At 31.0% G+C, this 26,616-nt stretch overlaps 2 protein-coding genes across 2 annotated transcripts; one reads left to right on the top strand and one right to left on the bottom strand.

Annotated features, from left to right (window-relative positions):
- Positions 1-450: 450 nt before the first annotated feature.
- LOC134683724 (uncharacterized) lies at positions 451-7,340 on the bottom strand. The gene is made up of 4 exons (XM_063543043.1): positions 5,623-7,340; positions 4,381-4,650; positions 1,870-2,700; positions 451-674 (listed from the first exon to the last, which is right to left on the bottom strand). The coding sequence occupies exons 1-3, from the start codon at positions 6,835-6,837 to the stop codon at positions 2,506-2,508; spliced, it is 1,680 nt and encodes a 559-aa protein (XP_063399113.1). The 5' UTR covers positions 6,838-7,340; the 3' UTR covers positions 451-674; positions 1,870-2,505.
- Positions 7,341-9,564: 2,224 nt separating this feature from the next.
- On the top strand, positions 9,565-24,942 carry LOC134683743 (uncharacterized; the record flags this gene model as incomplete). The annotated part of the gene is made up of 16 exons (XM_063543059.1): positions 9,565-9,628; positions 10,113-10,357; positions 10,992-11,100; positions 12,058-12,290; positions 14,138-14,269; positions 15,232-15,399; positions 15,893-16,029; positions 17,217-17,331; positions 17,572-17,655; positions 18,140-18,320; positions 19,197-19,286; positions 19,590-19,667; positions 20,900-20,957; positions 21,671-21,718; positions 22,701-22,882; positions 23,425-24,942. Coding segments are annotated over 16 exons (2,583 nt in total), but the record flags the coding sequence as incomplete, so codon positions are not given.
- Positions 24,943-26,616: the final 1,674 nt, after the last annotated feature.

The raw sequence follows: 26,616 nt of genomic DNA, 5'->3' as shown, positions 1-26,616 counted from the left end.
CATGTCAAGCTGATTTTCCATTTTTCTTGAAATACCTTGGAAAGTGTCATGTTGGCGTCCTGGGTCAGTTTCAAAAGGTCGTAACTGTCGAAGATCGCTGATCATGTCTAATTCATCATGAATTGAGCTCAAGTCAGAATGCCTTTTACTCCTGATAACAACATTGGAAACCCTATCAAACTGATCGGAAATATCAGATATTGCTGAAATTGCACTTGTCCTTTTGGATATGAAATCATCTGTTTTGTTGGAAAACATGTGTTTTAAATGTTTTTTTACACATTTGACAATATATTCCATTTGAAGGTCACAAGGTATGTGACTGTCTGTTTTCCCTTTTGTATTTACAAAGAGTGCATAAAATTCCTCTGATGCTTCTTGTTCTGACAAAATACAATACTGGTGTACGAGCAACCTCATTATTTCGTATGCATATTTTGACATCCAATTGTCGGCTTTAAAATGCAGCATGGTCACTTTTAATAGACGCAAACCACGTTCTCTGTCTGGTGTTTTACAAAGGCTTAACAGCGCTTTAAAATGAACTCCTAGTTCAAGAACTAGATGTCCATAGGATTGGACTTTGTCCTCCTTTGGTGGTGTTTTCTTCTTCTTTATAACAAAGGATTTGAAGTTACCATTGGCCAATTTCAGACGTAAAACTTCTCCATCTTCTGTAAAACAAGAATTTTTATACATGTATGAAAAAAAATGCGAGTCACATATTAAACCAAATCGGTTAAATAATTCATAAACTATCGAGGTTAAAGGGTAAAGAGCCTGTAGTTTAGTGGTTATTGTTAGTTAATGTCTTTTATATTTGGTACTTGTCTTATTATTCTATATTTGGTGCTTATCTGCCTATGTTATGAAATTTTCACATATCACATGAATATAGTCCTTGATCACATTCATACAGTTCAATGATTGCATGAAAAGAAGATAAAAGACATTTTGTAATATTAATTTCTCTATATTATAAGTACACAAAATGTAATAGATATATAGAAAGACTATATTTTCATGGATCAGTGAACAAGTTAATTTATTAGGGTTAAGTCCACATCTCAGATGCTAAAAGAATTAGAGGGCTAAGTACTATATTTGGTGTACAGAATTATTTCAAGGTGTAAATGTTCAAAGTTGAGTTTTGGTATTTCCCCCCCTACCCCTGGTAATACAAAGTATTATTATTAACATTTTTCCTAGAATTGTTTTACAATGTACATGTGAATTTGATAGGTTTTATTTGACCCTGACCTCATCTCCATTGTTCTTTGCTAAATGTAATTTTGTTGTGTGTGGTTAGTATTTCATATACAATTATAAGCATAACATGTAAGTCAACTAAATTTGGTGTATAAAATGATTGTACAGTGTACATGTACAATGTATTTTGGGTTTGGTTTACCTTACCTTGACATTCTTTTCTTGGATCATGTTCAGATAAGTTGAAGCTTGCAATCAAGCTTTATATTTAGTACTATCAACATAAAATCAATTGTCAGTTAAATAGAGGACAGAGGCCGATTTAGGTAGGGGGCACCCCCCCCCCCCCCCCCCCCCCCCCCCCGTTTTGGGAAAAAAATTGGTTGCTTATATAGGGAATCACTGGAGCGGGCCCCCTCTTAGGGCAGTCAGTGGGCCCAATCTTATGAAAATCACGGGATGATATTTCACAGTATTGCTCCTTAAGTTTGTAAAATTTTTGACATAATAATATTTTGGTGTCAGGAACATATATTAAGGCAAAATTTTTATCACAATCCAAATTTGCCCAAATGTTCGAGGTTTATCCACTTCTGTGGCTATATATAGTATCAGGCTGCACTCAGTGCAGCATTTTATTATTTAGTATTGTAAACCTACCATGAACTTCTTCCTCAGAGTTAGACCTGCAAGTATCACCTTCATTGCACCATACCATTTTGTCAACTAGATCACCAAATATTGATAATATCCATTCCTTCTTCTCACTATCATTTGTAAACTGACTAGGTGGTTCATGTCTATTTATTGTTGGGGCAGAAGTAGGGTTTTCCATTTCAAAAAAAGTCATAACAGCTTCTGTTATGTATGCATCTGTGAAGGATATTATGAAGTCTTTGTCGGCATCATAGTGTTCATTTACATTGACATTTACAGTGGTTCTTAATAGACGATTTGCCTCACATTTCATAGTGCCCATTTCATTTACACTTTGATCTTTGAAAAGTTGTTTCATTATCAACTTGACATAGTTCATGCAGAGATGAAATAGTTCAAAGGTAATTGGAGACAAGTGATCAAAACGTTCATCTGCTGTTATGCCACCAGCTCTTAAGCACTTGCTCCCAGAAAATCTTTCTCTTGTTAACTGGTCACCTCCTATCAAAACTTTAACTGTGTCATTATAGTCTATGTTAGCTTTACCAAAGCTCTCTCTTAAAAATGACTCATAGAAATCTAAAATTTTAACAACCTCATCATATTTTTGTTCATTATAGTGAAGAACAGGTAATGGAATCACCTTGTTTTTGTTTTCAATTCCTCAGTCAAGGTTCCATGAAAAAAGTTTTCAAATGGCTTACAAAATTCCTTGAAGAATGGTATGTGTTTAGAAGCCACTTTTAAAATGTGGACACTATAGTCTTCTCTTAGTAGATGCCAATCATTTCTGGAAGGTAAGAAAGTTTCCACTGATGCATATCTGTAGTCCAACTGAAATAAATTAATAATCCAAAATGAAGGTAAAAATAGGGTAAAACTTTTATTTTATTGTCACTATTATATTTACAGTGTTCTCCCCAGGATTTTTTTAAGGCGCAAAATTCAAGGGCGCGTAACTCTTTTTTTTTAGATTGAACTTGTGTGATCTGAAGCAATCAGTTATAAATCATGACATGCTGTATGAGTAATAATGTTTTGTGTTATGTGTTTAATAATGCAGAGTATAAAGTACAAGAATGTATATGAAATAAAATGATTTTAAACACAAAAGTTATTCATATTCAGTCAATTATAAAAGAAGTCAAAATATAAATATTCATCTCTATACTCTCTGCTCCTTCTAGGGATTATATTGTTTCAAGATAGTGTTATTTTGTTGTACAGTCTGTTCCTCAATTTTGCCTTTATCCTCTTTTAATAGGGTTGAAAACCCCCTCTTACAACAAATGTACAATAACTTTTGCTTATATACCCCCTTTAACATATATAAGCTATGAGAAACTCAGACAGCCATGTTATTGAAACTAGAGACAGGTGCTTGCTGTTATCACTTGCTAAAACTCTAGCTCGGTTGGTAGGAGAAGCAATGACATCTGCTCATACTGTCAGTGTAGAGGAAGGTGTATTCCCCCTTTTATTAGAAGTCATTTGGTTGAGAGAAAAAAACCTACTTCCATCATCTGCCTTTAGCTTAGAAGTCAACCCTTTGTTATTAGCAGAGTACATGTTCATTCAGAATTAATTAAATTGTTTACGGTTAAGATACTTGGTATACAACTTTTTAAAACAAAAAGCCGACTAGTTTTCGTAGTTTGACATAACTCCTTCCGTGTACTGACCATGCCAGAACATAATGGTCAATTGAAATTTTTGATTGGTCATTAGAGCAAATTTCCTAATGCATGTAGAGCAAGACTTTGGTTAACTTACTTGCTTTGTTTGTTTGTTTATTGTACAGTTGTAGTTAGATACAATTTAAATATAAGTTATATAGGTTCAACTATGCCTTTATATATATATATATATATAGTTTTGGTATGTCAATGTTAAACACAAAGCATATGTAAACGTTTATACAAACAAAACAAACAAGTCAACCAAAGTTTTATACTACAAACATTAGGAAATGAGCTGTACAATGAAAACTGCTACCTGTTCAATATAACTGTCAGTAATGAAATAATGAAAGTGTTCTAGTCTTATTTTATGCATAAATTTCTATTTTTATTTTATTAAAAATCATATTAGACTATATATTAACAAAAAAGAAGATTGCAAATTTATCAGAAGGAGATATCAGGAATTTATGTTAAAAGCAGAAGTTGACTTTTACTCAGTCAATACGTTATAGGACCTGTTATATGATACTGATTCTCGTCAAAAGTCTATAATTGATAAAATAATATTCAAGTGAAAGATAAAAACTGTTTCGTCCCTGCCAAGGGAACTCATCAGGTGGCTTTTAAATGGCTACCACGACAGTTATTTAATTTTAATTTACTTTCTTTTTTTTCTTTTTTTTTATACAAATATCTAAATATTTGTATATCCATATTTCATACATGTAGTGTTACTAAAGCTGAAGAGCAACATTTACCAGAAATTTTTCTTACAGCTAAACACTTTAAAATATGTATAAAAAAACTCAATCAAAGGTAATTTGTAACATACCTGAGGCTTTATGCTGGAAAGCAAATCAAATGATGTGTTCTGAATGATGCATGCAGATCCAAATGCATGATGCATATGTGCATGGTTGTCTTTTCTTTCATCGTGCACATTTGTCATCCAGTTAATATTATCCCCTACAAGTCTAATTCTTTTTCCTGATTTTAAGGCATCTATTACTGCAGAATTAAAGTGACCTCCATACTTGTCTAATATGGTAAGACTATGTCCATAACTCATGCATGCCCCAATTGAATGTAGACGATCAAATACCTGTAAAAATTGAAATTTCAATAATTTTAGTCTCTTCAAGAAAATGAATAAATTGCTTAAAAGTTACTTTTCAATTCACAAGATGTCTGCTTATACATGTATAACCACGTCCATTGTCATTTTTCGAATAGTCACATAGGGAAATGTACCTTTTCTTGATATTTTAACATCAAGAATTGGTATAGTTAGACAATAAGGTCGATAGTAAACCTGAAGTTGCTTCACTGTAATTACATGTGTGTGTTTGATTACATTTAAAGATGCTTAGAATCATTTGTGGCTTTATTATGGAAGTTAGTTGTTGTTTATCATTTTTTTTTAACATAAATCATGATATGATGGTATTCTTATTTAGATTTTTCTGCAATTGTTATTTGGTTTTTATGTCTATGAATGCCTTATGGTATGAATTTTCTCATAGTTGTAAATAAATAAGCTTTATTTAGAGTCGGCATGGTATATAAAACATAGACAAACATAAGCTCTAATGAGCTTTTAACCAACATTGTAGAATGAATTGAAGTCCGTTTTTATGGATGCTTATATCAACATAGTATGTTTGATTGGTCATTATACCACTGTTATTTTAGTAATCAATGATTCATTAAATTTGGAGGAAAAATAAGCTAGGTAGTGATTTTGCATCTTTAATTTTTTTATATTGAATGGGAGATAACTCTTATACAAATTTGAGTAAAATATTTAAAGAAAAAAAATTAGTTTGTTTAAAAAGAGACTCAAAGCAGGTACATTTAATTTTATATACAGTGTTCTCCCCAGATATTTCATTTAGCATCCTGGTAAACAGGAAAAATTAAAATACCATCTTTCTTCTAGAAATTAAAGCATCACATCTATAACACAATCTATAAGAAATTCACTTCAGATAGCATCACATTTAGAAATATAGCATCACCATGATGCTAACAGGCCCTAGGGAGAACACTGATATATATGTTAACTTCAATTTACCTTTTGATCACACAAGTTGTCAAACAAAATTGTATTAATCATGTGCTGAACCTTGCTCAATTCTTGGTTGCGACTCTGTGCTAGCAAAGAATAAATAAACCCTATCCTCGGGACCATTGATGTAATGCGATCAGACTTTGTTTTTTCTGTCAAGTTATCTGGTAGCATAAAACTCAATATTGTGCGACATAAAACTGGGAATTCATCACATAGTTCTTCTACAATTGGACTCCAATTAAAATTTATCATATCCTCAAATGATTTCCCATTCAATACACTAAGCTTGCCTCTTTTTCTGTTTTTTAAAATATCATGCTGATTGGATAATATTTTCATCAGTTCATCAGTTATAAGATGTTTAAAGGAATCATACTTTAAAAGAGTTTGAATAAGTGCAGATCTGGATCCCAGCGGCAGAACTGACACGATTTCAGCTAATTCTACTGGTGATAAATAATCATATTGTTGTTGTTTGACTATTATTTTTTTCAAACTTTTCACTGCTAATGTCTCTTCTTCTTTGGGTAAAGTTTCTTTTGTAGTCTTAATTTTTGATCTCTTCCTGGGTGTACTAACAGCACTATAGATGTGATCATGACATTCAACATTTGTAGGTGTATCCTTAAATAATTCTTTACTACATGTAACTGTACTATTTGATTTGTTTTTCCTATTAAGAGCAAGACTATTTGTTTCAATTTCAATTTCAGGTGTAGACAGTGATATCCCAGAATCGTTAAGTGTATCATGATGCTTGGGTCTGATTGGCGTGCATGTAATATTTGATATGTCCCCGAGCTGTTTTCTCACAGTGTTAAAATTTTGTGGTGTTGAAATATTACTGGAAGTTGACATGTGTGTTGATTTCGGTGATGAAGGTGTAGGATTTTCAACATTTTCTCCATTGTTACTAAGTTTTTTGGCAGGGTTTGTATTTTCATCTGTAAAACAACGTTTGGGTGATATCAAATGAAAATTTTGATTACATTTAAATTTGAATTCTCTGACACTATTGTCAAGACTTGACAACTTTCGCTCACATGGTCTGCATATGGCACCGTCAACCACATCAATTTCTCCATATTTTAATAAAAGTTGAGCAATTCTTTTCTTTTGTCCATGACTTGAGTCTATCAATCTCCATTCAATTTTTTTTTCTTTTTGTATTTTACAAACCACGCATATGTTCAGGTTTGTTTTTCGTGGTGACGGCATTTATTGAAGACAAAGTACGATTATGATATTTCATGACATAATTAGAGTTAAACATAGTATGCATCAGTAATTTCTACTGTTACAGTGTCAGTTCATTATTTTTCTGTGGTCTGAATTTCTTTATTTGCAATACTAGCAGTATTTATCGAAAAAAATCGTGTCGTCTGTTTGTTTACATTTTCTCCATTACTAAATGTTGCGTGTATATATATTAAAGTTGATTTATAAGGTTTACATGTAATAATGTCTTCTGCTTCTATCTTTACAATGTATATTACTGATTTTCTCTTCTTGTCTGATTCTTAATTTCTTACAATTCTTGTTATTTCTTAAAAAATACTATCGTCTGTTTTGTTTACATTTTCGTTAATATTCCGGATGTTGTACAGTGACGTTGCTATGTAACATAGTAACGTGAAATCTCGTTAAAATCTCCAGGGCAAAATTTTGCCCTAAAATCGGGCCATACCGGTTGTTTAAGTGAAGCGTAATACAAGCGGATTCCAGTTTATCTACGTGTATGTATGTACTCGAGATTCCGCCAATGTAGACGCACCCCTTGATTGACTGCAAGGATACAGCGGATCCATGTACACTCCCTAAGGATTAATGAAGATGTGTCCTTTACAATATTATCCCACCACCAGAACAATCCCCACCCAACACCGCCCAAGGGAGCATGTAGGACACCGGGAAGTCTGTTATTATGGTGGAGGAAGCCGAAGTACTCGGAGAGAACCACCGGGCCACTCGGTGGAAACAGACAAACCAGAGAGATATCAGAAGATTGATCTCCAGGTCAAAGTAGGGGACAACTTTGACCAACCGAGGCCCCCAAAGTACCCAATCTAGTTTAAACTCCGGTCTGGGTACCAGAGATGTGTGCGAGAGGGTGAAAATTACCCTTCTGATGTACTGATATTTTTAGCACCCCGAGTGAGAATCGAACTCAGGACCTTCAGCACAGTAGCCATCGGTCTTAACCACTTGACCACGAACTCACACGTGTGAGGTAGAAAAGGTGTATTTCAATAAAAACAAAACAAAAAGAAAAGAAATTTGTCCACAGCTTTTTTTTTCTCTCTCTTTTCCTTTGAAAAACGCTATTCAAAAATTTAACAGGCAAACAATTTGCACTAACTGCAAAATTTTCGTATTTTTAAATGTTACGTAGAAATCAGTTGCGAAAACGTAGCTTTATTGCAGGCCCGTAGCCAGGAATTTCCGAAGGGGGGTTCGTTTGACTCACAAACTCGACTTTAATAGTCACAATATTCGAACAGAACATCGACTTTAACAGTGCTAATTAGTTTTCAAAGGGGGCATCGTCCGACCCCCCCCCCCCCCCTGGCTACGGGTATGTTTATTGTCCTTTGATTTTTTTTATACTTATGCCAGTTATGTCTTTAGTCTTTTTTGGTGCAAATATCAAACAGTCAAAAGCATCTAAAGGACCTAACAAAAGAGCTACGTGTTCGCAGCTACATAAAAGTATGAGAAAAAAAATAAACTTTTGCTTCTGTCAGGTAACAAACAACGAACTAATTATCATGGTTTGATGCGGATATTCAACTTACTACTAAGGCTTGCCAGACTAAAAACAACATGGACCTGCTAGAGCACTATATCTTTCATTTATGATTACGTTTGAGAAATATATATCTGCTCTATAAAGTTAAGTATTTAGTGACAATCTATACCTGTAATTGATTATGTATCTGGTTTAAATTTTTTTGTTTCCTTATTACTCTAGGATCTTGATACTTGGCATGTAAATTTGTTATTACTAGAGTCATGAATTGCACAGTTATCCCCACACTGGCATACAAACAGATGTTATGATATAAGACTTTTCAAAGGCATTTGACAAGGTATCTCACGAGAAATTATTAAGGAAGATGGATAATTGGAGCATATTAACTGGAAATACCTAGAACTTGGTATCACATACCTGCCAACACTTCAAAATGCCCATTTGCAGACCTTTGGGGTTGGAATCCTCCCTTTTTTTTGGATGATCAATGCATTTGAATGGGAGCATAAAGTTGGACACCCCTCCTCTATCAGTCGTTACTTCATGTACTTTGAAATGTTAAATCTACAGGTCCAGAGCTTAATTTTTGAAATTTTTAGTTAAATTCTGTTGGCCTGTAGATATGATATTTATAGACTCGAGAGCAATTTTACAAGCCTGGGCTGCCACTCAGCGTGAAGACTGCAGCCTTTTACTCTGGGTTGAGAACCCTCTTTTTTGAAATGGCTGATCCTAATGTATAACATCACACACCAGCTTATATCAGTCGATCCAAAGCTTTACTATCTTTTACCTCTCACCACAGCCAGTCAAAAACACCAGATTCACCAACTCACTACAATATCAAACTCTTAGCACCAGAACAGATTTCTTTAAGTACAGTTTTTTTTTCCAAACAAAGTTGTACTCTGCCTCTGGAATTCACTTTCACAAACCATCATAAGTTTTTACTCTTTGTATTAGTTAAAAAAAACTGATCCAAAGTCAGTATATTTAGATATTCAATTTACATATATGTAAATCAGTTACTTTTTTCTTTTTGCACAAATTATTTTTTTTCTTTTTTCATTTGTTACTTTTCATTAACTGTCTGTTTCTGATGGGCCCACATATATATACATGTTTTTATGGCAGATGAAAAAATTTGCGAAAGCAAATTTACAGATCTAACATTGTTGGGTTGATGTTTAGACGAGTTGTATATATATATAGAGAGATGGCAATCAGCAGGGTTAAAGAAAATCAGTTGTTCAACCTGTTAGTCAAAATGCATTTTGTTTAAATATACTTTTTCACTTTTTTGGTCTTTTGGAAAATGTTGTTTGTGCTGTTTTTAGACCCTTCTACAACGAAATTTGATTTACATGCTCACATATTAAAATTGCGGTTTTTATCCAACACAATCATAGGTTTGAACTTAGTTTTCAATTTAGACTTGTGTATATAATATAATAAAAAAATTACATCTCACATCAAATAAAAACTGTTCGTTAAAATATTGTCACTAGCGCTTTCATGCCTTCTGGCAATCTTTAATATATATATAGTCATCAATGTCGTGAATGTGCTAATAGATCATTGTACAACGTAGATCTAGACTCTGGATATGTCAAATTCAATGTACATGTATGTAAAACTTTGATTTTCAAAGGTCAAAATTGCCAAATAGATTGATGTGAATACATTGTGACCTGTTTTACAATTGTTTTTAAGCAAGAAAAATTCTTCATTTCTGTTTAAGGTACATGTAAGAGTCAATATGAAAAAAAGAAGGATGGCAGCCTACAGGACTGGAAAAATATAAGCAACCAGCTGTATGAATGTTTTCTGTCAACTGAATATTTAAGTAACTGTAATTGTCACGATTGTGAAGAAAGCAGTCAGTTGTACCGATGTGTTGACTGTTGTCCATGGGAAGCAGTTTGTGGAAATTGTCTACAAAAGAGACATCAATTTCCTCATTTGCACATTTTTGAGGCATGGAGGGTAAGACATCATTCCACCACAACATGGCTTTCTTTATAAATTATTTCCTGTTTACAATTGGAAAATCTCATTCGATACATATAAATTTTCTCTACATCTTGTCATGTGTCTCTTTTTCACATACATTTGTAGACTTAGTTAAGTTTATAAGCATCCGTCATGGCATGAATACATGTCTATGAAATCTATTGATTGAAATTTATCATTTATCATGTATATATACAAGTTTTGATGTGGTTTGATTGACAATTTACAACTTTCCAAGAGATACCATTACAATCTGAATTTCTGTCCACAATATGTCCTTCAGAACAGAGCTAAAGTCAGCAAAGCATATACATTTAGCAATCAAGCTTCAAAGAATTCCATAATAACCTTTTGTACAGTATAACACTATTTAAAAGAAAAAACACACTGTGTGTAATGTGTATTATCTATCCAAATATGAACATGATGAATGTGATTTACAGAATAACAGATCAACCAATACCATTGAATTACTATTTCCTTCTTGCTGTAAATTAAAGTAATGAGTGTATATTAAAACATAGATATATCAATTTTAATTTTTATTACAATGGGAAGTTACAATATTTCATTGCAACCAATTTCATTTTCTCTCACTTATTTATAGAAGGAAGCATATGTTGGAGCTGTGTTAGATACACCACCATGGACAATACGGTCTCATACATGTTGCAGTTCAAAGTATTTGAAAAGTATTGTAATAGTTGATGAAAAAGGTATGTATAAATGAAAAGATGATTAAGAAAAATGTTCCTTTTATAAAACAGTAGTTTTAGTTTAGTTTAAATATATTTATTTATAGTGGATTGGGAAACAAGTTTTGCAACTTATATTAATCCCTTTCCACTTTGCGGATGCGAGTGCTGCCTTGTAGCGGCATTAGCCTACTCTTTTTAGAAATCTACAAGGGTGTCTTTAACATGCAAGAGATATGGCTCTCTCTTAACACGGGTCAGCCATTTATCGTCCCCTTCCGACGGACTATCATCGTTTCCTCAAGACCATACTCGCAAATGGTGTCAAGGGAGAGCCGAAAATTGAGTTCCTGAAATTTTCATCCCAGACGGGAATCGAACCAGGAACCTTTGTGCTAGTAGTCCGATGCACTAACCACTACACCACGGCTCTCTTACAGTATATTTATGATATCTGTTCCGTGTATTATAGGTCAATTTGGATGTGCTTTGAAAGTTCAGTTATTAAATGTACTAGAATTTTACCATGAGGTTTTTGTTATCTCAATTAACTTATTGTTCAGGTAACAAGAAAAATTAAATGTTCTGCAAGTGAGGCCTGTTTGTTACCCTAATAACACTAGTTATTTCTGAGCTATTGTTATGCATTTTCAAAAAAGAAATAGTTACAACTATGACAACCCTGTCTTTGAAATCTTGGGCTTTATAGCTAATTTGAAGGAGTGTCCAATTCTTCTCAACTATTTGTATCATAGAATACTAGAAGTACAACTTCATAAACGTGGATTTGTTATTGCGGTTAAACGGGAATAATACATGTTTTAAAGAAAATTTAGAAAAAGTCATTTAAAATATTTCATTCTAATTCTGCATTTTATATTTTTGACGAAACATATAAAAATTACATCCTATTAAAACATGTAGTGATATTTTTTTTTAGATCACTCTAATGACATATCAATTTCTGTATACTTTTAGGCAGACAACACATAAGATCCCTTCAATTTTGCAAGTGTGAGGGTGAAGCCATAACACTTATTAGGTACAGACTTTGGCCTTCTTCAACCAAGTTTCCTAGAATAGCCTTTCATTTTGATTTGCTGAAATGGTTTAATGGGCTTCTTATTGAATGCCATCTGTCTGTAAAAGGATTCTGTGAAGCACTGAAGGCCAAGAGTTCAAAACACCACAGTAGTTATTTTGATTATCCGGTTTGTATATTATTACACGTACTAGAATAAAGAATGTAACAGGGCATGTGTTAAAGAGACAATTTGACCAAAATGCATTTATCGGACATTTATGGCTTTTTGAAAGTCAAGATGGAGGTAGACTTCTTAGTTATGACTTGCCATCGTGCTGTTGATGGTTAAAACAAATAATGTTAATTAATAATTGTGTATGTTCAGCTGAAGAATTTCAAGGATGAACTGCGAAAATAAATATTATAGTGATCTAGTAAAGGGTTGAACACATTTTTAGCTTACCTGGCCCACAGGTAAATAGAAATTCTAATATGACTTCCTTATTACACTTTGTTAACAAAGCCATGTTCTAATGAGCACAAAAAATATGCTTGACACATGCGCAAGGACTTACTGCTTATATTAACGTTATTTCCATCGTTATCCTTTAAAATATATACATTTAGGCAGCAAACATAAACTTTTATTATATTTTTATGAAACAACATATATTTATCCTGCTAGTAGTTCTTTAAACTTATCAAATATGAAATGCAATGCACAGATTCCTTGAGGAGGAAACGGGAACAGCCAAACATTTTTACGGTAATTTCGTACGCTCGACTTATAAAAGTACTATATTTGCCCTATTAGAATCAAAATAATTCCTTCATGTCATGCTCTATGCCAATTTTTACATGGGTAGGCATTATATTTGACCACATTTTACACCTCGCTAAAGCTCAGTGTAAAATATCGACAAATATAAATCCTACCCATGATAAAATGAGCATAGAACATAACATGAAGGAATTATTTCTTAAATAGAACAAAGGGGTAAAATGCAGTTTTTGGCTTATAACTCAAAAACCAAAGCATTAAGAGTTAAATTGTTGATCACGTCAAGATCTATCTGCCCTGAAATTTTCAGATTGATCGGACGTCCCATTGTTTGGTTTCTGCCCCTGAATTTTGCCGCTTTTTGTTACTATTTTGAATATTATTATAAATAGAGATAAACTGTAAACAGCAATTATGTACAGCAAAGTAAGACCTTAAAATAAGTCAACATGACCAATATGGTCAATTGTGACCCCTAAGGAGTTATTGTCCTTTTTAGTTAATTTTTAACAATTTTCATAAAATTTGTAAATTTTTACTAACTTTGTCCACTGAAACTATTGGGCCAAGTTCATTATAGATAGAAATAATTGTAAGCAGCAAGAATGTTTTGTAAAGTAAGATGTACGAACACGTCATCATCACAAAAACACAATTTTGTCATGAATCCATCTGCCTTCTTTGTTTAATATTCACATAGACAAAGATTAGTGACACAGGCTCTTAAGAGCCTCTAGTTTCTAGAGGTTATTGAGGTGTAAACCTTAGTGATTAACTCACAAACTGAAAAGAAAAAAGCATTTGTATACAATTTCAGGAAATTTTACAAATGATTTAATGAAATTACGTCATGAAAAAACACAACATCATACTATTGAAAACTATCAGAGGTTTGTGCTGTTGGAAATTATGTCCAATTTGTGAGTAAGAGACACAGTTCCAAGTACATTTCTTATTTCCCAGATTAAAATATGAAATTACTCTATAGCTTTTGGAAATAATGCCATGTTTTAATTACAACAAACCAGGGGCTGCATGTGATTGATGTCACAAGCAGGTAAACTGTTGGATTTTTATTTTTATTCCCATTTCCATTTACTAAATTCATTGTAGAAAATTCGTTAAATTGGGTTAAAAACTTGACCAAAGAGAAGAGTAAGAAGTTGGATTCTTGAAATGAGTTTGTGTAATGGTAGCTGTGTATGAATAAACATCTTTGTAGACATATAAAACTTATGTGATTTTTTTTTCAGATTAAAGATATTTATAAAGTGTTGATTAGTGAAACAGTAACAGAATTTCGTCATTTCCTGCACAGAATTGAACAGCCATCAAACCTTTGTGAGACCCTTGATGATGGCACAGAATGCCCAGCTTGTTTTTCTGTAAGTACTAATGGTATTTTTTTTATTGATTTTATAGGTGTTGAACAATGATGAATGCACACAATTATTTCTGAATTTAAATACAATGTTTAAAATTCCTTATCATAAGCAGTAAATTAAAAGCAAATGTTGGATGAAAATGATAAACCAGTGAATATATATCCGTTATTAGATTTTCATGCCATTTAATCGCCATAATCTGGTTTTTGTTGATCAAGCAACTTTTGTTGCAGAAAGCTCGACAAAGGGATAGTGATCCGGCGGCGTTGTTAGCTCACTTCTTAAAAGGTTTATATTTTAGAAGGTGAAAGACCTGGATGCTTCATACTTTGTATATAGATGCCCTCATGTTACGAAGTTTCCGTCAGTCACATGTCCAATGTCCTTGACCTCATTTTCATGGTTCAGTGACCACTTGAAAAAAAAGTTCAGAATTTTTCTTTTATTATAAGTAATAGGATAACTATATTTGGTATGTGCATACCTTGCAAGGTCCTCATGCCCGTCAGACAGTTTTCAATTAATGTTAACTTAATGTTAAGTTTATGTGACAGTTGTAATAAAGCTTTATACATATCAACATAATATCAATTATTAGTAAAGAAGACCAGACATTTCAGTGTGTGCACTCTTGTTGCCCATGGAATGTATTTTGAGGAAACTTTGTAATTGTTAGATATTTTCTTGAATACTATCGATTATACAGATAAGTGTACATGATAGAAATGACAAATTGTCAGACCATTAAGAGATGATTAAGACAAATGGATAGAGTAATATGGTCATCTCAACTAGACAGGTTATCCCTTGAGCTGGTACCAAGAAATTGAGAAAAGCAATCAAGTTGAGATGACCAATGATAATCTGTTTATCTATGCACATGACATTGTTGATGCCTTCATGTTGTGTACCTTTACAAATAACATTTATTAATTATTATATATTTTTTTGTATCTATATAGACATCAACTAAGATCTACAGCTTTGATGCTGATTTTCAATTAGTTCGCAAATCATCAGCTGGTAAGCAGTGGGAACAGCCCAAGCACCATGATTGCTTCTTCCTTGATCAAGCAAAGGTCGACAAATTTATGGAGGACTACTGTGCAGATAAAAAAAAAACAGATGTGGTAGTTACTTATTTAATTTTCCTACTTAATATTAATTAGTTTCTTTCCAAATTTCATTGAATCTTCATTGACAGCCTTTGGTTGTTTTATGCTCTTTGGTTTGGTTATTGTCTCTTTAACAACTTCCCCATTCATAATTTTGTAAGTACATTATTATTTATACCATTTTTCTATTTATATGATATAATACACTGTAGTGCTATTGTTGAACAAAGAAAAATATGAAGGTAATTATTTGGATTTAGTGTAAATTATAATGATAATAATTATAATTTTAATGCTAGTTTTTTATTTTTTAAACCTATACACAGCTTATCCTATTACTTTCCCCAATTATGTCAATATTGTCAAAACTGCTGAGTTTTATACAATGTAATTACTAATATGTTCTACTAGTAAAAAATAACTTTGATTTATCTATTGGTAGTTTACTCAACTGTCCTTTTCCTTTTTTTCACTATGGCACTAATAAAATGAATTCATATTTTGATAGGATTGTAGTGATTTCCAGGCAGGTAATAATGTGAGATCAAAGAATAAAACCACCAAGCTATCAGAGACAGCAGTATTTGGTTCAACCTGTCGTCATGAATATCCCAAATATTTCTTTAGTCTTAAACATGGTGAAAGGTAAAGATATGGATATTTTAATTTGAGAAAGAACAATTGAATGTTCAAAATACTTGTTTATTAATATGATAAAAAAAAATGGCATCCTTAGTCCAAAGAAATATTCACCCTGTAGGAATATGAAAACATTTTGAAAATTGAAATAAAAGTTTGTCACAGGATAAAATTGTGAAAGAAATTTGATTACAATTAATTCATGAAGAATCTTATTAATAATCATATAAGCCTAAATATATTGAATTTAATATTTTATTGAAGTCTCATCTTTCAATAATGTATTAATACAAAATTGATGTTAGAAAATATACCATATAAAAAGTTAATGTTAGAATATATACTAGATATTAGAAGAGAGCTATTCTGTACATAACTACTAGAGACAATAACATTAAAAACACTATAGAGAATTTGTCTATTATAAAACATATTTGTAAGAACATTATTTAGAGTATAAAACATTTTAATGTCTATCAAAAATGAGAAGCATGTTTTGCCACAACTAAAAATCTTCTAAATATCTATAAATGAAAACACTAATTTGTGTTTATAATCAAAAGACATTTGATCACTACTTAAATGTGTTGCATCATCAAATATGTTTTTTTTCTAAAATCTTTAAATAAAGGACATAATTAGATAACATGAGATTCATCTTCTCAAATATCCTCACAACTATCAGAGACTTGTTCCTCTAAAAGTAATTTTTTAAAGCTTCCCGTTTTGATTCTTTGTGGTACTACACTACATTGCAATTTGACAAAAGAACTCCCCTTTGTAAATAATATTAAAATTGTACAATAAGTTTCCTTTCAAAACTGTTCTTAAATTATATTTTAGAAGTCTGTTACAAAATGTACAACTTTTACCAGGTAAAGGTCCCTGTATTATTGAAACATTGCTAAATCTGTTGTTTCTGTTCCCTAACTTTAGTTCACCTCAACCAATTAATATGAAATTTGTAGACAATTATTTTTACCACATTACTTTATCAAGTTGGAATGTACTTTTACTGTAATCTTGTTTATAACCCTGTATAAGAGTATATGCAAGCAGGTTTTACATTTTGTTTTAGTACAGTTTATGGGTGAAAGATGGTCTTAGCAGACAAAAAAATGTTAAACCTTTGTAATGGTTTTGTTTACATTTTACCATGATGGAAAACTAATGAAAAATTGCTTTTATTCCAGATTGGGGTATTCTGTTTATTTGTTAAACAAATTGCTGGAAGAAAAACCAGTTGATGACAGCAATCCAATTTATGTCATGTATGACATTGCTTGCAACCTACACAGTCATTTAAAGGTGGGTAGATTTACTTAAATGTTTTATAAAAAACTTAATTGCAAAGTAGTTGTATTTAATTTTCTCAGTAATTTTTCAGTAATCATAGATTAAATATTTGTTTTAAGCTCTATTTGATCTCAATTAAAATGGTAAGGGTAAGCAGAAAAAAGATTGATTCTAAGGAAAACATAAGCATTTTGACTAATTTCACAATTGTTTTTAATCATTTATTTATGGTTTTGGTGTTTTTTATTTTAGAAACATGCAGCTTCCTCAGTTTTGGATAAAGTCAAGTTTTCTATACCAATATTTCATTCATATGGCCATAAAATGAGTTGTCAGGTAATTTTTTTAATTTAAGATTATAGGTTTATTTTAAACTATTTCATTGTAAAAACTTCTATCCTACCTGGATCATTATGCAATCAGTATAGAATGATTGTGTTCTTTATGTTCAAGATGAATTGAAAATGAATGTATAGTTTTCACTATTTAGATATGCCTTGAAAAAGTGAATTGCATAGAAAATATAATAGAACAAGAACTTTTATATCAGTAATATTTTAAAATCACCATTGCTTACAATTGCATCTGTACTTCTATTGCTTTTCAAAATATGAGTTTACATTTCTTGTATAATGTATTAATTGAAAAATTAAAACAAAAACATCTTGCAATCAGTATTATTGAATATGTATTTGTAGATATCTCCCTAAACCAAAATTCATAATTTGTATTTTTATTAACTTTTAAAAAAGTTATCTCCTCTAAAACTACTTAGCATGAGTTTAGGATGTGAATGTTACATTATTGATACTTACTATAGGTTTTATATGGTCCAAGACGAACAAGTGGCATAGGTCTTACTGATGGTGAGAGTTTGGAGCGACTATGGTCCTACCTTGGAAAATTCTCGAGAATAACAAAAGAAATGACACCGGAAAATAGAATAGATCTCTTGACTGATGCTTTACTACATTATGGTAGTAGAATAAGGAACAAGCTCAGTAAGATATTTTTGTTTGATTCTGATTTAAATGAGTTATTATTATGATTTATGAATGCATGTTTGTATTGCAATTATGCAAAACATTTGAAATTTTAACCTTAAAAAAACATGTGTTGTTAAAGAATGTGATGGGTGAACCTTTTTTGCAAAGTTTTCAAGTTAGTTAATTAATTTAAGTTGCTTTTTGTTGGTATTTGTTTTGTTCTTTATTGCACTTGATAAGGAGTGGATAAAGATACAAGAACAGTTGTTTTAATTTCAATTTTATTAAATGTTGTTTAATTAATAATATTTTTTTCTGAAGTTTATATCCCATAAAACGGCCACTTTATTTCCAATTATTAACCACTTATGAAAGGTATTTTAAGTCAAAGAAAGAAAATCATGAAGTCATGGTAAAAAAACTTAGCTTTCCTTTTTTATATGTACACAATTATTGTAATATATAACTTTAAACTCTTCTGTTTATTTAATTCACAAAATACTTTGTAAGTTTATAAAACTAATACAGGTAAAAGTCAGTCCTCCAAGTTAAGTTACGTCTTTTGTTCACACATGTGCATGGTTTTATATACATGTATGTAATTGAACATATATATTTTCTCTGTAATTATGACATGTAGTTCTGTGAGAATAAAGTTCATTTATTCATTCTGAATATGAGAACAAGTTTGATAGTATAGCACCAAAGCTATGTTTAGGGTTAGAATTGCTATGTGTGAATATATTACAATTCCATTTGGTAATTCGAACAGTCCCATTGTATTATTTCTTCTGTTGGCCTGACAACTGTTTAAATTCACTTCTATCAAATAGTGTATTTAAGGGAACTTCTAAGGGGAAACTTTTTAACTTTGAAATGTATATATTTCAGGTCAGAGTCTACCTGGAAGAATGAAAAAGGCCATCTTTCTTGAAAACACAAGTAGTACAACCTTGCAAGAACTTTTAAAACCATTACCAGGTATTTTTCATCTTATAAACTACATTATTCATAAATTGATATATTTTTTGCATACTTTTCAAGTATGTTTCATTATATATATCTTCTTAAAGTTATTAACTTCAATAGAATAAATCAATCATTTATATAACTTTTACATGTTTAATATCTATTTTATAGTGATCTTTAACTGAACAAAACCTTTTGATACGATCAATTATTCATTACTTCACAAGAAATTAACTTCTTTAAAACCCTGTTTCAAAGTTCTTAAATATTGAATTATTTGTGTATACTGACTCATTATGAAATTTAATTAAACAGGTGTATCTGATGAAATGGTGAATAAATGGATTGAAGATGAAAAACTGATGTTTAGCTCTACTAACAATAATCAGAAATGTATGTTCTAAAACTAAGTCTCAAAACACCATTTCAATGTATTTTAAAACTTAAGGTGGCTAGGGCGTCTAAATTAAAAATGATAGTATTCTATTGATTCATATTTCATATGAAGCATTCACACTAAGAGAATACACTGTGAAATGAATCAATCAAACATAATAAGTTTAATATTTCAAATCACACATAACAAGTTTGTCATTTCAGATCACACCAAACAAAAAAAAAAGATATCTTACTTAAGATGATCATAATCTATTAGAGCAGTCTTATATAATTTTGTTTTAGATTCATTTCAAATATTTTTCAGGTACAAATTTGAAACAAGTAAAATCATGGGAAATAACTCCCAATAATATAAAGAAGAAGATGTGGTATGATTGCCAATGAGATAACTATCCACAAAAGACCAAAATGACACAAACATTAACAATTGTAATGCAACAACGTTTGTAAGTTCATTTTGATTGGATAATGTCACTTTCTTTCATGGCATCAATTGATAATTGATGCTATGGGACGTACGCGCAAGCGCAGACAGCATATGACAGATTTTAAATACATGGTTTAACATTGATTTCTGTCAGTTTCATTACAATGGAGATAACAATATTGTATTGTAAGCTCTGACGGCATCAATTGGGGATTTGATGGTTGCAAATACCCCTTTACTGTCTCGCTAACGCAGCCAGTAAACTTTATTTGCGACCATCAAATCCCCAACTGATGCCGTCGGAGCTTAAAATACAATACAGTTATCTCCTAACTAAAGGTCACGGTAGGGCCTTCAACAATGAGCAAAACCCATACTGCATAGTCAGCTCTAAAAGGCCCATATAAGACAATGTAAAACAATTCAAACGAGAAAACTATTTTTATTTATGTAAAAAAAATGAACAAAAAAAACAAATATGTAACACATAAACAAACGACAACCACTGAATTACAGACTCCTGACTTTGGACAGGCACATACATAAATAATGTGGCGGGGTTAAACATGTTAGCGGGATCCCAACCCTCCCCTAACATGGGACAGTTGTATAACAGTACAACATAAGAACAAACTATAAAAATCAGTTAAAATTACTCTTAAGGGGACTGTTAATCAGGAAAATCATGTTTGTATTCATATTTCCAAAAGCTTATGATTAATTGAAAACAAAGTTGTGCAATTAATATAATCTCATTGAAGATATAAACAGAGGCTTAATTTAATAAAAAATTTTGTAGTGGAATTGACACCAAAAGAAGATTACTGTCTGAAGTTGGAAGAGCGATATAAAATGAGGTAACTGGCAATATTTTTGTTCTTGTAAATAGCAAAACAATATTATTCTATTCTTTTTTTTATTAGACAAAACATAATTTGAATCTGATAATGTATCAGGCATCAGCTTTTGGTTTCATTTTATCACCTAATATTTCCAAAATATAAAATCTGGCAATTGAGGTTGATTGATTGTTAGTCTTGAGTGTACTCTTGGAAACATTTGTCATTTTCCAACTTGAAATTGCATTAATAGATTACAAATTGGACAATAAATATCAACAATTATGTTATTTTGAGCCATTCGGTCAAAAACAAAGTTTTGAAATGTTTTTCAAACACCTAATTTGTGATAAAATTGAGAATGGAAATGGGGAATGTGTCATAGAGACAACAACCAGACCAAATAAAAAAACACAACAGCAGAAGGTCACCAACAGGTCTTCAATGTAGCGAGAAATTCCCGCACCCGGAGGCGTCCTTCAGCTGGCCCCTAAACAAATATATACTGGTTCAGTGATAATGAAGGCCATACTAATTTCCAAATTGTACACAAGAAACTAAAATTAAAATAATACAAGACTAACAAAGGCCAGAGTGATGTACTCCCTATCATTGGAAAATGTTGTTTATAAGACCTGAAAGGTTTCAAACAAAAAAGTTCTTTTGAGATATTTAAATATTTTATTTTCTGGGTATCATGATTATATCATATATATTTTTTTTTATTTCAGAGAGACACTGCCTCTTGGACAGCTTAAAGAAGATATAACATACAAAAGGCAAGTTTTACATAGCATGCTTGTTAAATAATTTTATCAATCGGAAATCAGATCAGGAGTAAGGGAGCATTGCTATGAACTGTAACCATTTTGATTTTTGTATTAAGTAGGTTAATGGGAACACAATTTCAGCAAAAATTTAAGCATTTTTTTTTCGTTTTGGCCCCAGATGAGTTTATCAAATTACCTCCATTTTGTGATATTTTTGGTATTATAATTTTGAATACCCTTTTGAACTCATTTGTGACCTATATTATTTATTACTATATTCTAATTAGCTGTACTTAAGGTAAACCATTGTATATTTAAGCAATATCTGTTTAGTTCTTTTTTTTATTTTGATATTCTCTATTTATTCATTTAGTTCAACAGAAAAAAAAACTTAACAAATATGCATGCTTGTTTCTAAAGGCAGATGGTGAGCTTAAATGAACAGTGACTCCATTTTTTTATTTTATATTTTCGTGGGTATCAATTTTTGTGGATTGCCAAAAAAATGCATTTTTGAATATAGTTGATTCGTTCTTTATCCAATCTCTGCATACAATGCATGTAGAAAATTTGTTGAATTTTTAAATTCATGGTTAAACTGTACCCATGAAATCCAAGAAAATTGGTATCCGACATTATTAATGAATTCAGAGTACATCTTTTTATATAAATTGACAATATGGAGCAATGTTTAAGACATGTTCAAAAGCATAATAATCAGACTTCTTTGTGAAAAACTAATGAACTCATTCTCTACATATTATAGCAGTCTTTTTTTATCCTTTTGACATAGAATTTTAAAAACTCGAGAGGATGTGGAGGGTATCATGAAATATGACTTTGACTTAGACATTCAAGGTCAAATAATTATGTTACTAGTTTAAGTTCACTACTAAAACAGTCATACAGTAAGTCATTACAGTAATGCAAACTTATAAGTATTATTTATCGGTAATATATTATTTTATTGCTCATTCTTTTTATATTTCAGATTGAATAAGACCATCCAAAAAATTGAAAGTGGACTGAAAGTTAGTTATGCGAAGTCTGACATACTATTTGAAAGACACCTGTCAAGTGCGAAAGAAAAAAACAGACTGCATATACTTAAAAAATTGCAGAGGCTAATCAGTGAAAGGCACTTCCTGTTAGATCTGATAAAGAAATATGCCAGTATGTAGATGACATTTATTTTTATTTTGTAAGGCAAATATGTTTGAAAGTTGATTCAGTGTACAAAGGATGACAATGTTGCTTTGATTTAATCAGCATGAAATATATAGGAAAGTTATTGAAAAATGTTGAGACTTATTTGAAAGTGTTTAAATCAAATAACAGCATTCTATTCCCTCTTCAGTTTTTTTTACAATAGTTATTATAAATATTTTTTATCCATGTACTTAGGATTAAAAGAAGCAGGATTTCAATTGACCATTAATTTTCAGAAATTACTCTGAATTTTTTTATGTAATAGCTTTATCATTTAATCACACGTAATAGTTGACTGATTTCATGAAAATGACATATACATTTGTGTAGAAAAAATGAATAAGGAATAATATACTTTGAAAAATTTAAATAAATCTATAATTATTTCTAGATATTAGTGTGTAGCATCCAGTCTTGGTTGGCAATTTGATAGTTGTCTTATTGAGAATCAGACATACCACATTCTTTTTTTAGATGCAATACAAAAAATGTTTTTCTCTTTCCAGGAGGACAAGCTATTGCAATTCGCCTTTCAAAGCAGGTACAGAAGGTAGTGGCTAAGATCAAACAGTCTTTGGCAGAGTACAATTTGGTTGGAGAGCCGTCCATGTCTTTTCCACTCAAATTAGATTTTGAAGACATTAAAAACCAAGAAAATGAAATTTGGCGTAAAGTTGAAGTGACAGACCAAGCTGATAATTTATCAGCTGTGAAAAGACAGGCTATTCAGTTGAAGTCAATGATTGACAGAGCAAAGGAGGAGCAGTGCCTCGTTAAAGCAGAAATGGTTTCTACAATAAAATGGTACAGACATCAACATTCACTGCTCATTGCTTCAATGAATGATTCTACAGAAGGAAGAAAAGCCTGCCTAGTGAAGGAAGGATTATTCATTGAAGCAAAATTGTTGGAATTTATCAAATCGTTTGATGAACATATTATTGTAGAAGAAAGTGTGCAAACAATATTTTTTTCTATTGTTGGATTGGATAACGATGTAGTTGAGATAAATGATTTTGAGTTGCCAGACTTTGATGAAAATGTTCTTATAAATGTTGATTTTGTTGATGATGATGATGAAGATGATATAAATGTTTTAGACTTCAATGAAGAGAATTTAAATTTTGAAGATTTTGAAGATGACAGTAATTTACATGATATTTAGACTATCCATTTTTAACAGTTGTAAGAAACTTATAATTGTTGATTTACATTCAATATTGTTCAAGTGAATTGTTTGTTTTTTTTTTAAAATCTGTTTAGAATTAAATTATAAACACTTTCAAGCCTATACTTTTATTGTATGACTAAAATAGGAATTTTTGCACATATTACTTAATATAATGTCATTTCTAATAGAATTGTTATTACGTGACAACTCTTTGAATTATGGATTATAAAGGATATTTTTCTTTTGATGTTTTTGTCTTTTTTAATCTCGTTCTAGAATTATTTCAAAAACATCTGATACAAGTGGAAAATAGCAATGAATTTTATAAATATCGTAAGTCAACTAACTCTGTGAAAAAATTGTGTAATTAAATTAGTAGTTTCTGAGTATAATACATTTTTCAAATTTCTATTACATTTGTACCTATAAATTCAGACTTTTTAGCAATTTTTTTGAGAAAACTGGTGAGGAGTACAAGAAATGAATTCACAAGAATCATGTTCTTTACATCCCATATAACATTTTTCTTTTCAAATTTCTTTGATACACATATGTATTTTTTCAATCATTTATAACAAAGAAGTTGAAATAATATGCATTTTGTTCATAAATCAGAGAAAAATAACAAATTGACAAAATTGATAGCAAGTTAGGGCTATTCCATTTAAACATAGATCAACCCCCAGGAAGGCATTTTGAAACCACTTCTAGTGGTGGGTGCCCTTTTCAAAGTTTTGATGAGGACAATCCTTCAAAATTTGTAAAAATGCTTCTCTGGGTGGCTGCCCTATTGTCATAGTGCCTTCCTGGGGGTTGATGTATGTTTAAATGGAATAGCCCTTAACTGAAACATGAAAAAGCATTAAAATTTGATAAAACTTTCTATAGTTTTTTTTGAAGTTAAATTCATTCAGATTGGTTCATTTTACATGTATCTTTATTAAAAGTATGAAAAAAAGTTTAAATTTGGAACTGTGATTTTGTTCACAATGATAGCTGCAAAATGGGACAAAATTGAAGCCATTGCAAAAAACAAAATAAGGTTATTTTTGTTATCTATTCTGACATCAAACTCAGATCTTTTTTTAAGTTTTACTTTTTTTATAGCTGTGTGTTTGTTCATATTATTGGCTAGAGGTATAGGGGAAGGGTTGAAATCTCATGAAACATGTTTAACCAGCAACATTTTTCTGTATGTCCAAGTAAGGAGTCTCTGAATTGATGAATGATTGATGGACTTCAGCTGGTGTTTTTTTTAACTCTTTGGTGTCGGGTAGTTGTCTCTTTGACACATTCCCCGTTTTCAGTCTATTTTATGTACATATTATTATTGATAATGTTTTATTTTTACTGTTCTGTCCTTGTATTAAAGCATAGAGTAAGACAGGCAAGACAATTGTTAATGCTGATATAAAATAATTCACATTTTCTAAATTTATACTTGTGAAAATTTAAAAAAAAAGTATGGTAAAAAAATCAGATTTATGCATAGTGTTCTGGGTATACAAAGAAACATTTATTAAAAAAATAACAAATACATTTGCACAAATCTATACAGTGATGAAGATGATATGATTTTGTATGTTGCAATCAATGCTTGTAATGATCTGGAAAAATCATGAAAGAAACTTGGATTCATTAAACTATAGTCAGCTGCATATTATGCTAAAGCAAATATTTCTAGTATCATATTATTAGGAAAAAAAAAACTTTCATTGTGTTCCAATCGCAAATTGTATTTGTTAAGAATGAACTGAAACCTAAAAGACAATTTTAGAAAGAAATTTTTGTTGGTGCTTGTATTGAATAAAAGGATAAATGTGTGATATACTATTCTAAATTGAGTTCTTGATTTATTTGTATAATTCTTTTCTTTTTGAAAAATAAAATAAAATCGAGAATCATCTTTTAGTGCTATTTTCTCATAAAAACCTTTATAGCCAAGTTCATGTGATGTTGTATATTTATAATCCACAATGGACTTTTTTTTTATCAATATCAGTTGATAGACTTCTGTTTGATGCCTTATCCATTATTATATTGATTTGTTTACCATTTTTACTGAGTATATATATATAATGACAAAAAGTAAAAAATATATATGCTACTATGACTTTTCTTCTTATATGCCTTTGCCAAGGAATCATCTTTATAGGATTTGAAAATCTGACTTAAACTTAGATATATTACTTGAGAGAAAATTCTGATAAAAAAATTGACATATGCATGGATAGCAAAACTAAGATACCAGTGAAACAAAGCTGATGTAGAAGTATAAACTTATTAAAGCTGCTAAACACATTCTGTTACTAGGATTGCAGGATTTTCTTGATGCATTGAGTACCAATTGGTGGTCTTTTGGCTGTTATTTGCTATTTGGTCAGGTTTTTGTCTCTTTGACACACTCCTCATTTCCATTCCAAATTTTAAATCTCCACCATTGATCAATTGGCATAGGTGCCAGCAAAAAGATCAACATATGGATTTCAAGATGAGCAAAACCCAAATATAGCAAGTGTTAACACCT

The sequence above is a fragment of the Mytilus trossulus genome, chromosome 1, assembly GCF_036588685.1.
Source record: "Mytilus trossulus isolate FHL-02 chromosome 1, PNRI_Mtr1.1.1.hap1, whole genome shotgun sequence".
Classification (NCBI taxonomy): domain Eukaryota; kingdom Metazoa; phylum Mollusca; class Bivalvia; order Mytilida; family Mytilidae; genus Mytilus; species Mytilus trossulus.
This window is presented reverse-complemented; position numbering and strand designations above follow the sequence as displayed.